At 48.1% G+C, this 12,628-nt stretch overlaps 1 protein-coding gene across 1 annotated transcript; it reads left to right on the top strand.

Annotated features, from left to right (window-relative positions):
* Positions 1-6,025: 6,025 nt before the first annotated feature.
* Positions 6,026-8,668, top strand: CHST2 (carbohydrate sulfotransferase 2). Its single transcript, XM_080933991.1, has 2 exons — positions 6,026-6,619; positions 6,723-8,668. The coding sequence occupies exon 2, from the start codon at positions 6,905-6,907 to the stop codon at positions 8,495-8,497; it is 1,593 nt and encodes a 530-aa protein (XP_080790117.1). The 5' UTR covers positions 6,026-6,619; positions 6,723-6,904; the 3' UTR covers positions 8,498-8,668.
* Positions 8,669-12,628: the final 3,960 nt, after the last annotated feature.

Here is a 12,628-nt window from a genome sequence, read left to right as displayed (position 1 = left end):
AGGGTCTACAAATGTCGCTTTTATTTCCTCTGATTGAGAGGTGAGATGAGAGCTGTACCCAAGCTGTGAGGATACAGGGCTTGGGCTGAGCCCAGAGCATTTCCTTCTCTGTTCTAACCATCCCTAGGCCTAGACCTGGAAGCTTCTGGCCTCTGTACAATCTGACTGATTCAATCTGGCTTCTCTCCATGTATAACTGCATTGCTCTGCTTGACCTCATATTAACTTTGGCAATTTGTCTTAATTTTCCAGTCCCTTCTCATTTTCTGGGCTGTTCTGTCTTCACCTGTGTCTAGCTTGCTCTCTCAGCCTACTATCTTTGTAAAACTGTCCCACTTGTCTCTGTAAAATTGTCCCCATAAAGCTGCACCACACTTTTCTTCTCTCCTCTGTTGCTGCTTTTAAGTAGTCTTTCTTTTCTGTGCTGTTCCTGTGTGAGTTGGGTTTATCCTACCTCTGACTCATTCTGTGAAATTTTTCTCTGATTTGTCATTTTTTCTGCCCTTCAATTAGACACCACTAACCTTTACCTTCATTGTTAGGATTAAAGTTATATACTAAGGGTGTGTCTGCATTCTAGCTAGATCCTACTGTAATTCAGGGTATGTCTCCATTCCAGCTAGATCAAATCTTTGAATGTGATTCCTTGTCAGAACAACCATGGTGCTGGGTTAAAATTCCTCTATAGGAGTCATGAGAAAATGTGTTTAAGAAGCCACTGAATTGGGCTGTAGAGATGGCTCAGCGGTTAAGAGCACTGACTGCTTTTCCAGAGGTTCTGAGTTCAATTCCCAGTGATCACATGTTGGCTCACAACCATCTGTATTGGGATCTGCTGCCCTCTTCTGGTGTGTCTGAGGACAGTCATAGTGGATTCATATACATAACATAAATAAGTCTTAAAAAATTTAAGAAGCCATTGAATTACCGTCTAGTCAAGTTCTTCTCAACCTTCCCAATGCTGTGACCCTTTAATACCTCATGTTGTGGTGACCCTCAACCACAAAATTATCTTTATTTCTACTTCATAACTATACTTTTGCTACTGTTATAAATCACAATGTAAATATATATGTTTTCTGATGGTCTTAGATAACCCCTGTGAAAAAGGGTCATTTGACCCCAAAGAGGTCAGAACCACTGGTCCAGAATAAAAAGAGCAGAAACAAAACAAAACAAAACAACACTCTAAAGCTTTGTTGTCAATCCCTAGTGCAAAGGGGAGACTCAGGAGGTAGACAGCTGGTTACAAAGAGAAAGGCTCAGAACAGTTGGGCATGTCTAGGTGGGGCATGGGGAGGAGTGTGCTTAAGTATGGACAACACCACAGGGGACTCGCCTGGAAATTAGCCACATTTTTTAAAGAGAGATAAATCAGAGCACATTTCTCCCACATCCCTTTAAGGCTTCTTAACAGGCCACATTGTAAAGTTCCAGGTTAAAGAAACCGTTTCTGTATTGCAAGCCAGGCAAACCCCAATTAGGGGTCTCTATGACCTTTCCACTAGATTCTGAACCAACTGGAATGCTTGTTACTTGTTTTATTTATGTTTCTGCTTTAAAGAATTGTTTATTTTTATGTGTCCTAGTGTGTGGACACATATTTTATATGCCTGCCTGTGTGGTTGTATACCATGTGTGTGCAGTATCCACAGAAGCCAGAAGAGAGCATCAGATGGAGTTACAAGATGGTTGTGAGCTGTCATGTGGGTTCTGGGACTTGAACTTAGGTCCTCTAGAAGAGCAGCCAGTGCTCTTAACCACTGAACCATCTCCCCAGGTTCACTCTTGTTGCTTTTAAACCACACTGACCTTCTGTAGTTGCTGTGCCACCAGTGTGCCCTTTGCACTCAGATTCCTGCGAAGCATCCTGATTCTTTGCAAGGGTTGCTTCTTCTTAGCAAAGGCCATCTTCCCAGCATACAGTAGCTGCTCCCAAGTCTTACCACAGTGCTCTCCTTTAGAACAATCTTACTAATTTAAATTCATGTGCACTGAATGTCTCCTAGTCCTTGATGGTGGAGAACAGGCTTGTCTATGTTACACTTGGCTCCTGCAGAAGTTGAGCAGTACCTGATATTCTGTAGGTAATTAATATGTAATCAAGTGGACATTATATTCTTGGGATACACTCAACTTGGTTACAGATTACTAGCCTTCTCCACAACTTGATTACACATTTGTACAAGGCTGAGCTGGGAGAGTATTTCCTTTGTCACTATCGTGTAGAACAGTTTGTATACCATAGAAGCTACCTAGGCCTGGAAAGCGTGGAAGTACTTTCTTTAAATCCTCATGAGCCTAAGTGACTACCCAAGTTCCTTAGTAATCACAAGATTATTCAAGCTATTTCCTTTTGAGATTGTAAAGGAAAACATTCTTTAAAATTCTCCTTGGGCTGTGACCACTTCACTTAAAGTTCTAAGCTAAGTTTGGTAGGCATGGCTACCTCTGGGTGTTCTTGGTCTATGTAATGGGTAGATACATATATATTCATATTATACTCAAACATAAAATGAACGAGTCACTTAGACTAACAAGGACACTATGTCTTAAACCAATGATTTAAAAAACCAATTGTTCATGCTCAAGTTCTACTGGAAACTCGTAAATTGCTGAAACTACAGAGGATGGAACAGATTTTAGCGCTCAGGGAGAACATTTCCCAAAGACAGATCTTCTGGCTCTCTGGGTTCCCACAGAGACCTAGGTGGGAATCAGACCCAGAGTCCAGTCTCACATCTTTCTCCAGTTCAGATTCTGATAGAAAACACTTGATCTTTGCCATTCCCCAGGCTGGGTTCTGATCTTCCACAACACAGAGTATTAGAACTCCTTTGTCCAGGAATGGGACAAGAGCAGGGGTCCCAGCAACAGTCCTTCCCTTGCAAGGGGCACTAGGCAGGGCAGTTCAAAGGGCATTCTAGTAGAGATCAAATTACAATGAACTAAACAGCATTTTGAAGCTTACAAAAGACCTGTGGTCTGATGGGATTCTCTGCAAGTGAAATTGCTACGTGGTTTACTATACATACATACACACATACATACATACATACATACATACATACATACATACTACACACACACACACACACACACACACACACACACACACACACACACACTATGGGTCATCCTTCCGAAAGGAGAGAAATTCCTAGATAAATGCAGGTAGAAAGGCATCTTCTAGTTTTTGGATATCATCAGCTGTCACAAAGTTTGGAATTAATCATGACACTTTGTAAATGGTAAAATATTTGCAAGCAGGGAGAGGGTGGGGATGCCAGAACCTGCGAATTTATGCCAGCCGAGCATCCCAGCGGAGCATCTCTGTGGGGGCGGCTGACAAATGGAGTCACTATTTTGCCAACTGGAGGAAAGCGTTGCACAATTGTATCAAAATTGTTTCTATGCAAACAATTGTTTGTTAAAAGGGTCCTTACCTCAAATAACTGCAATTGAGTGCTTTCTGGGTAAGCACAAGCCCAGATATTAATCTCAAACTCTTAGAAGGCTTTTTCTCTTGGAATGGCAATGGAGACCATAGGTGTGTTATTCTCTTTTCACGATTCCTATTTCCTCCATCAGGTTTTTGTTCCACTCAAAAACAAAGCTTTAGGTTTGGTAGTGGAAGGAGGGGGAGGTGCATTTGAAGCAACACTGGAAGGGAGGTTAATGGAGGTAGGCAGAAAGGAGAGATGGGAGGCAACACATTTACCATCTACTGACAACATTTACAGGCTTCATCTGTACCCGGAGGAAATGTAATGAGGTACCTACTTAAGACAGTTAGATGTGAAATTTAATGGGACTAAGAGATGGCTCAGTCCAGAAAGGTTCTTGCCACTCACTATGACAAACAGCCGAGTTCTATAGCTCCAGAAGCCACACAGTTAAGAGCTAGTTTCTGCAGGTTGTCCTCTGATGTCCACATCAGCGCTATGGCATGTTTATATCCTTATACACAAGAAATTTTTAAAAATTGTAGGGGGGTGATGGGAGGAGGGGGGCTTCAATCGGAAAGTAAAGTGAATAAACAAATTAAAAGGAAGAACTGAGCTCTACTTTTCCATCCCAATTTGTGTAAGCTATGTTCTGGAAATGTGTTATCCACACACTTTATTAGAACTATAAGGGAATACTTCAACTGCACCTTACTCATAACATTATGGATTTTTTTCTGGAAAATGGGACCAAGTCAAACCATTAACTTTTTTTTTTTTTGCATTACTTAATTTGTCTCCTGTGTGTATATGGATGGGGGGGATTGTTTGTCAGGGAGCACATATGGATTTCAAAGAACAACTCATAGGGATCATTTCTCTCCTTCTATCATGTGAATTCCTGCCTTCAAAATTCAGATCTCCAGATCTGAAGCTCCCAAAAAAAATTCCAAAATTCCAGAAGCTCCGCTCTTAGATGCATTTTTGTTTTTGTCATGAAAAAAATTAAAAAAAAAAATTCAGATCTCAGGATTGGGTACAAGTGCCTGCACTCACGGAACCATTTCCCTGGTCCTATATAATGCTATTTTAAAGTTTTAGAACTCAAATTAAACTCATATAAAATCTGTAACAAAACAAAACTAAAACCCCAAACCAAGCCGAAACTAAACCAAACCAGTTAAAGCCACAGGGCAGTTGAATTACGTCATTTTTCAAGAACTCATGTACCCAGAAGATTCTGTACGATACCCTGAAAAAGTCATCAATGGCAACGCTTTAAACTTAGAAGGGTCATAGGCCGAGGTAGACTCTAGGTAGACTATGATAATTTTGCAGTAATTATGTTTTACTTGTAAAAGCTTCTGAGGGACAGGGGGCAACCAGTCTCCCAGTGATCTGTAATTCACCTCCGGACCACAATGACTCATCTTCCCGCCCTTCTAGATGGAAACTGGAGTACAATCTTTTCTATTTGCCCTTTAACCTCCACCCATCCTGTCGTCTCCCAGGGTTACTGTAGTTGTACTATTTTACAGTGGAAGCTATAGTTTATTCCCTCACCAGCTAAAGGCAAGTATATAAAACAGCGCAGATCAAACTCAAAAGTAACTTTCAACGTCCAAAAACGTTTTTCTTTGTAGTCAAGTTTTTTGACCTCCGTCTCCTCCTCTTTAAAGTCAAGGGACTCGACAAGTATCTCACTAGAAATTAAAACAGAGCGCCCACCCCTCCCCCAGCAGCTCGGTCTCAGAGGGTGTCAGCAGAGGTGGAAACTCCACAAGCCTAAAGCATCTGCCAGGCGGGAGGTGGGGGTGGGGATCATCAAAACCTAGTGGCCTTGTCCAAATTCACGACACTCGGAAAGGTTGCCGAGAGGCACACTCTGAAGCCTCTTCAGTGACCCCGAGCCCAGAAAGATTTATTACTTCCTCCTTGAGGGAGGAACCACAAACCGGCTAAAAAGGGCTAACGCCAGGGCCGAAGCTTCAGAATGGTGTTCCCGCCGCACTCAGCGCTGTCGGGCGGTGCTGGTCGCGTCCTAGGAGGGGACACCAGAACTGACCGCTGGGGGACGAACGGAGCGTACGCCGGGGGTATTTCTACCCAAACTTTTATCGCCAACTCTTCTTCACAGCGAATCCTGGGAGCCGAATCGTGCAGCCACTGAGAACCCAAGTCTCCGGCTGTGCAGTCGAGCCGGGAATCTAGAGCAGGCGCCGCGCCCGGGGCGCACCTAGAGCTCTGTTCGGCGACTAGCGGCTGGAGGCCCTGGCAGCGCCGCCTTGAACCGGGTCGCATCTCCAGCCCCTAAGGAGGAGGCGGCGGGAGTCTGGAGCTGCGAGGAGGGCGGGTGTGGGACAGGAGAGGAGGAGGGGAGCGCGGCGAAGGGGAGGAGCCGGGGCGACAGACGGCGGCGCGCACCAACCCCGAGCGGGCTGGCAGGAGCCGCGCAGAGGCCGGCCCGAGCGCGTTGCGGGCGCCCGGCGTAAGGGGAGTCGGGTAGCAGCATCCTCCCGGGCGCCGCTTTAGAGCGGCGCGGCGGGGGCTTCCTCTGCCTCGGGACCTCGAAGGGCAGAAGCGGCCGGTGACGCGGGGGTTCCGCTCTCTCGCCTCCAGCTACGTATACAGAGTCCTTCTGAGCCAGTCCGCGGCCGCGGAGCTCCGGGGCTCGCCTGAGCCGCCGGCCCGGACATCCTCCGGGTGATGGAAGAAGCAGCAGCCGCTGCGGAGCCGCGCTGTACCCTATCCGCTGCTGCCGGAGGGATGGGAAGGTTCCTCATGTGGAGGCCAAGAGAGAGCGATGGAGAGAATAGCCTTTAGCTGGGACGTTTATAAGCCACCCCCCACTGTCGCCTCCTGCCTGCTTCGTGCCCTAGAGCCGGGAGGGAAGCCGCGGTCCCGAGAGACTGGAGGAGACGTCGCTGGAGCCGGGACGCGCCGCGCTCGGTGGAGCGCAGAGCTGGGCTCCGGGCCCGGTGAAAGTTTCCCCTCCCGGGGTGCAGGGCGCCCGCTGCTGGAAAACTCTGCCCAGGGCTAGGGCAGCGGAGTCCCGCGGCTCCCTCGAAGGCTTAGGGACCCCTAGCAGAAGAGAACTGGAGAGAAACCGAGGAGAGTGCTAGCCGGGCAGTTCGGGAATCCGGGGACGCTCCGAGGCGCACCCTCCGCTTCAGGTGAGTGGAGGAGCCCACGGACCAGAGGGTGGGCGTTACTCAGGCGAAGGAGGCGTCTGGAAGGGAGACTGGGCTCACCCATTCACTCCGCTTCCCCTCGCAGGTCCTTCTCGGAGCCGCTGCCATGGGAGAGCCAGTCCTGGGCGCCGGGGACCAGCCGCCTCTGCCGCCGCGCCCGCCTCGGATCGGCGGCCCCAGTCCCGGCGCCCGCAGCCGGCCTGCAGCGACCCCCTCCCGGGCTGCAGGGCCGCCTCCGCTGCGCCGCCGGCCCGGGCTGTGCCTGTGATGAGCCGCAGCTCGCCGCGAGCTCTGCCCCTGGGCGCACTTCCCCGGCCGCTGCCGGCCGCGCCTGCCGCCGTGCAGCGGGCCCTGCTCCCGCCGTGGCCCCGGCGCGCAGGACGCCGCTGGCCTGCGTCCCCGCTCGGGATGAAGGTGTTTCGCAGGAAGGCGCTGGTGCTGTGCGCGGGCTATGCACTGCTGCTGGTGCTCACGATGCTCAACCTCCTGGACTACAAGTGGCATAAAGAGCCGTTGCAGCAGTGCAACCCCGACGGGCCTGTGGGTGCCGCGGTGGGGGCGGCCGGGGCCGGCTGGGGACGGCCGGGGTCACCTCCTGCAGCGCCACCCCGCGCTCACTTTCACAAGGACCCCCGCACCCCGTACCGGCCTCCTGCCGCCGGCGTGGGGGCAGTTCCCGCAGCCGCGGCTGGGAGTGTAGGAGCTGCGGCCTCTCTGGGCAATGCTACTCGAGGCACCAGGGGTGGAGGGGACAAGCGGCAGTTGGTGTATGTGTTCACCACGTGGCGCTCGGGCTCGTCCTTCTTCGGCGAGCTCTTCAACCAGAACCCTGAGGTGTTCTTCCTCTACGAGCCTGTGTGGCACGTGTGGCAAAAACTGTACCCCGGGGACGCGGTCTCCCTGCAGGGGGCAGCGCGGGACATGCTGAGCGCTCTCTACCGCTGCGATCTTTCGGTTTTCCAGCTGTATAGTCCCGCAGGCAGTGGGGGGCGCAACCTCACCACTCTGGGCATCTTTGGGGCAGCCACTAACAAGGTGGTCTGCTCCTCGCCACTCTGTCCCGCCTACCGCAAAGAGGTCGTCGGACTGGTGGACGACCGCGTGTGCAAGAAGTGCCCACCTCAACGCCTGGCACGCTTCGAGGAGGAGTGCCGCAAGTACCGCACGCTGGTTATCAAGGGCGTGCGGGTCTTCGATGTGGCCGTGTTGGCGCCGCTGCTTAAAGATCCAGCCCTGGACCTCAAGGTCATCCACCTAGTGCGTGATCCTCGTGCGGTTGCCAGCTCCCGCATCCGCTCGCGTCATGGCCTCATCCGGGAAAGCCTACAGGTGGTGCGAAGCCGGGATCCAAGAGCCCATCGCATGCCCTTCCTGGAGGCTGCTGGCCACAAGCTGGGGGCCAAGAAGGAGGGTATGGGTGGGCCTGCAGACTACCATGCTCTGGGTGCAATGGAGGTCATCTGCAACAGTATGGCCAAAACGCTGCAGACAGCCCTACAGCCTCCCGACTGGCTGCAGGGACATTACTTAGTGGTGAGGTACGAGGATCTGGTGGGAGACCCCGTTAAGACCCTACGGAGGGTGTACGACTTTGTGGGGCTGCTGGTGAGTCCTGAAATGGAGCAGTTTGCCCTGAACATGACTAGCGGTTCGGGCTCGTCCTCCAAGCCTTTCGTGGTGTCGGCTCGCAATGCCACACAGGCCGCCAATGCCTGGCGGACCGCGCTCACCTTCCAGCAGATCAAACAGGTGGAGGAGTTTTGCTACCAGCCCATGGCAGTGTTGGGCTATGAGCGGGTTAACAGTCCGGAGGAGGTCAAAGACCTCAGCAAGACCTTGCTCAAGAAGCCCCGGCTTTGAGAAGGGTTCCCAAGAGATCTGACGCCCTCCGGAGACACCCACAAAGAAGATGGTATTGTGTTTAAACAAACACAGCCCAGACCCAAGCTGAGGAAGCCCACATATTCTATTATAGATATATAATATAAATAACCACACAGGCACTTGTTGTCAACGTTTCGAGTCAGTGAATTTCAAGGAACAGCCTCAACTCATGCGCGTGCGTGCACACACACACACCTCCGAAAAGGCTAGACTTGAAAGTTCTGACAAATTGCCCTGTACCCCTGACTCTTCTCCCGATCTCCCCATCCTCTTCCCCTCCTCCCTTCCATATTGAAGTGGAATGTTGGTAAAATCAAGTTCCGGTAATCCAAATCTTGTTTACAAAATTTTCGTGGTATCTGTGAATGTGTAAGAGTAATTTGGATGTGGGGTGGGGTGGGTGGAGAAGGGAGAAGTGGTCCCCAGAGCAGAAAGCCCCCACTGGGCCGGTAAACTACGGAGGCAGTCTTTAAAAGCAGACCTCTGTGTCAGCAAAGGTTATATGTGAGTATTAATAAAGGAGATAATAAATAATATTCTTTTTTTTATATTTGCCTCCATTACTCTGGATTTACCAGTGTTACTCATCTTTGTAACTTCAGGTGGACTCTGCTCCCCACCTCTCCCTGCATAGCCAGTCATCTCCTTGCTAAGCTGGGAGAAGTCTTTGCCTTCATAATAACTTGGAGTTGTTTTCTCACATGTAAACCATTGCCTGCCAGGTGCCCAGGAATGGAACAAGTCCACAGGCAAAAGCAAACAGGGCAGAGGAGAAGGAGGACACACTGCTCTCCTGTTCAGCCTTGAGTACGGAAAGGAAGAAACAAGCCCAGGAGACTTGAAGGCATTCGGTTTTGATTACTACTGTACTGAGTGGAGACAGGGTACCTCGGAACAGAGACTGGTGTTTTTGTTCTGATGCCGGTTCAGACGAAAAAGAAAACCAGAAGCCAAAAGGAAAAAATTGAAAGCATATAATTCTTGAAAAAAAGTTCTGATGGCTAGAAAACAGTTTTCAAGATGAAGTGAATACTTTTGGTGGTGGTAGTAGCAACTTCTGCTTGTTAGTGGGGTGAGAGAAATGTCAGTCTGGAGTGTTCTTGTTGACAGCACGGTAGTGGGAGGCATGTGAAAGCAGACACATTTTAACTGAGGTCAGGAGGGGCATTCCTCCATCCCATCCAACTTAACAATAGTAAAGGGCAGGAATTTGAATTTGGGACTTGGGGTATCCTGGGGATATGACATTCCTTTTATTTCCTACAGGCAACTTTGTAAAACAAAGTGCATGTTGTTGCAGACAGTGTAGGGCTTTAGCTAAGAATGTTTAGATACTGAAATGACCACGAGAAGGAGGAAATGGATGTGGGTTAGTATGTAGGATTTTGAAATTTGCTATTTTTTCAGTGAGAAAACCATTGGACTTCTCAGCAGTGGCTATGATACTTCTGTGTCCTGAACTCATATTGTGCTGAAGTGTTCTCTCTGGTGTCATGTTATGATAGGAAATTATGAAGCCCAAATAGGAAAAGCAGACAGTCTAGTTGTATATTGTGTATTATATTAAACACGGTACAAAGTCCAGTATCCTTGCAGCTTTATTTTAATGTAATTTATTACAAGATTCTGGAAAGCTAACACATGTGGGTTAAATGCTGAGGACTTCTTAAAAAAGGGTAATATGTACATAGGAAATGTTTTAACACGAAGCAGTTCTTGAGTTTAATTATAATTACAATGTGAAATCCAAGATGAAGAATCACCCCCTCCCCCTTTTTTAAAGGTGCATTAGAATGGTTACTTCTTAATCTACTAAAATTGTTTCCCATGTCTTGTTATTGAACTAGGCTTGCTACTAACACATTGATAAGATTTCCATGGTATTTTCATGGTAGTGCCTTCAGCAGCAGGAGAATCTTTGTAGGAGCTCTGATTTAAGAATACTTTAAAATTAAATGAACAAAATAAATATTAATGCTGGGTGACTAAAGATGAAGAAGGCTTAGCAGCAAGTTAAGGTAGTGTCATTAAAAGACAATGACTCTGGATAAAATAACCATTTAAAAACAAATTTTATGCGGCTTTAGAATTAGCTCTCATCAGCCAGGGTGAAATCCGTTTCTTAAGCAGGTGACTTTATTCTTCTCCAGCGTATCCATACACTTGGGCTGCACTGGAGTAGAACCGTGGGTCTGTATCTTGCATTTAAGACTTATTAGATGCTATACAGGGCCTTGAGGCTTACAGAGCATTCGTGGTCTCTGCTAAGAGGAAAATTCTCAGCTGCCACCAACAGCTCTCCCTGCCTCTGTTTGCACAGTTTCTGTTTTTTTTTTTTTTTTTTTTTTTTTTTTTTTTTTTCTCCTTTTTCCTTGTTTTGTAGCAGTTGCCTTCCTTCCACTCTGCCATTCCTGGGCTCTGCGATTTGAAAAGGTGGTTTGTTGCTCCTGGAGATTTGTTCCTAGCTGCATTCTAGGAAAGCAAGATGGGTGTTGTTCCCACTAGGGGCTGAGATACATCAGTGACATTTAGCTGCCAGAACTTGGGAGAAGGGGGAAGCATTTTTGGCTTTAACGAGCTCTTGTCAGCCCTTGGTGCAGGCAGCAGACCTGTGTCATGACAAACGGAGACAGAGCGGTGACCATCTCGGAGGCAGTGTGTATGAAAGCCAGCCTTTCACATTCCCTAACCTTGCAGGATGTCCGTCAACGGGAGGAGATGCACCTCTGAATAGATTCTGTTTGTAAGTTCTACCTTACTGGCAGCCCACTTGGCTTGGCCCTTAGACTTTGGAATGTATTTGTTAATTAGAAAGTTCCATTTAGAGAATGAAGTCCAGGCAGTACATTTAGTCAACAATTTAGGAATTTGGACCAAGACAGAGGCACAGGCTGGGTGCTTGAGTTTCAGGAATTTCAGAGCCAGTCAAAGGTTCCATTTACACTGACTCTGAGTTCGGGGATGGGAGCAGCTTGGTGTCCTTCAGTATCTACACACATGAGTGCTTGGTAAATATTTGTTAAATAAGTGAATGAGATGTGTAACTGTCAAATTCTAAAAACGTTCAGAGGGAAAGAGGAAGATTGTGTTAACCTACACAGAGAAAGTGCTATGCTTCTGGGTGAGGTTGTGATCCTAAGGCTCCGTGTAGATGAATAGAGCAAGCAAGGGTGTACCTGTAGCGTTTCCAAGGTGACACAGATCTTTAATTCCCGCCAAGGAATCAGAAGGAAATTCATAATTTATTAACGTGGAGAGGCAAAGATTTCAAAATAAGGAATGAAACTCTCGGTATTAGCTCCCTACATCCTACCAACACAGAATGGCAGGGAATCAGACGTAACTGTGGTTCAAAATTGCCCAGGTGCCTAGAGGTGGTCTGTAAAGTTCATTCTTAAAGAAACAATGTGATTTTTACTGTTCCGAGTGCTGTGGATGCAGACTGAAGAATCGTGGTGTAGACTGTGCCTAAGCAGAGCAACAGCTACTGTCAGAAAGTCCATCTCGCTGTGGATGCTGATACTGAGTAACAAAAGTTCTGTCCGCGCACTGTCCAGTGGTGGCTGGATTCTGCTATTGGCATGAAATGAATGTGGATTCTGGGTGAAGCTATGAAGTTAATATTCCCTGGGAACTGAGCAACTAAATAAAGATCATCTTTGAAACACAGTCTCTAGACATGAATTAAAGAGAAGCAAGAGAGAAATGGGATGTGTTAGTCATAGTAGATCAGGATGCTGTGTCCCCCGCCACCCTTTACCAACACACAGGCCCATGTAATGCTTCAGACTTGAGTTTCTGAATTGTTATTGAGGGGTATTCACAAAGAGATCTCTACTTTCCTTCCTTCTTTCCTTCCTTCCTTCCTTCCTTCCTTCCTTCCTTCCTTCCTTCCTTCTTTCCTTCCTTCTTTTCTTTTCTCTTTTCCTTCTTTTTTTTTTTTTTTTTTTGGTGCTGAGGATTGAACCCAGCAGGGCCAAGGCAAGTACTCTATCATAAAACCACATTCCCAAAACACACACACGCGCGCACGCATACACACACACACACACACACACACACACACACCCTTTTTGGAGCAAGGTTTTCGTATGACTCAGGCTGGCT

The sequence above is a fragment of the Micromys minutus genome (genome assembly GCF_963924665.1).
Source record: "Micromys minutus genome assembly, chromosome: 21".
In the NCBI taxonomy this organism is placed as follows: Eukaryota; Metazoa; Chordata; class Mammalia; order Rodentia; family Muridae; genus Micromys; species Micromys minutus.
The sequence above is the reverse complement of the archived record's forward strand: the minus strand, read 5'-3'. Positions and strand labels throughout refer to the sequence as shown.

Coding starts and splice junctions, on each gene's coding strand:
- CHST2 (XM_080933991.1), top strand. CDS start 6,905: ATGAGCCGCAGCTCGCCGCGAGCTCTGCCCCTGGGCGCACTTCCCCGG.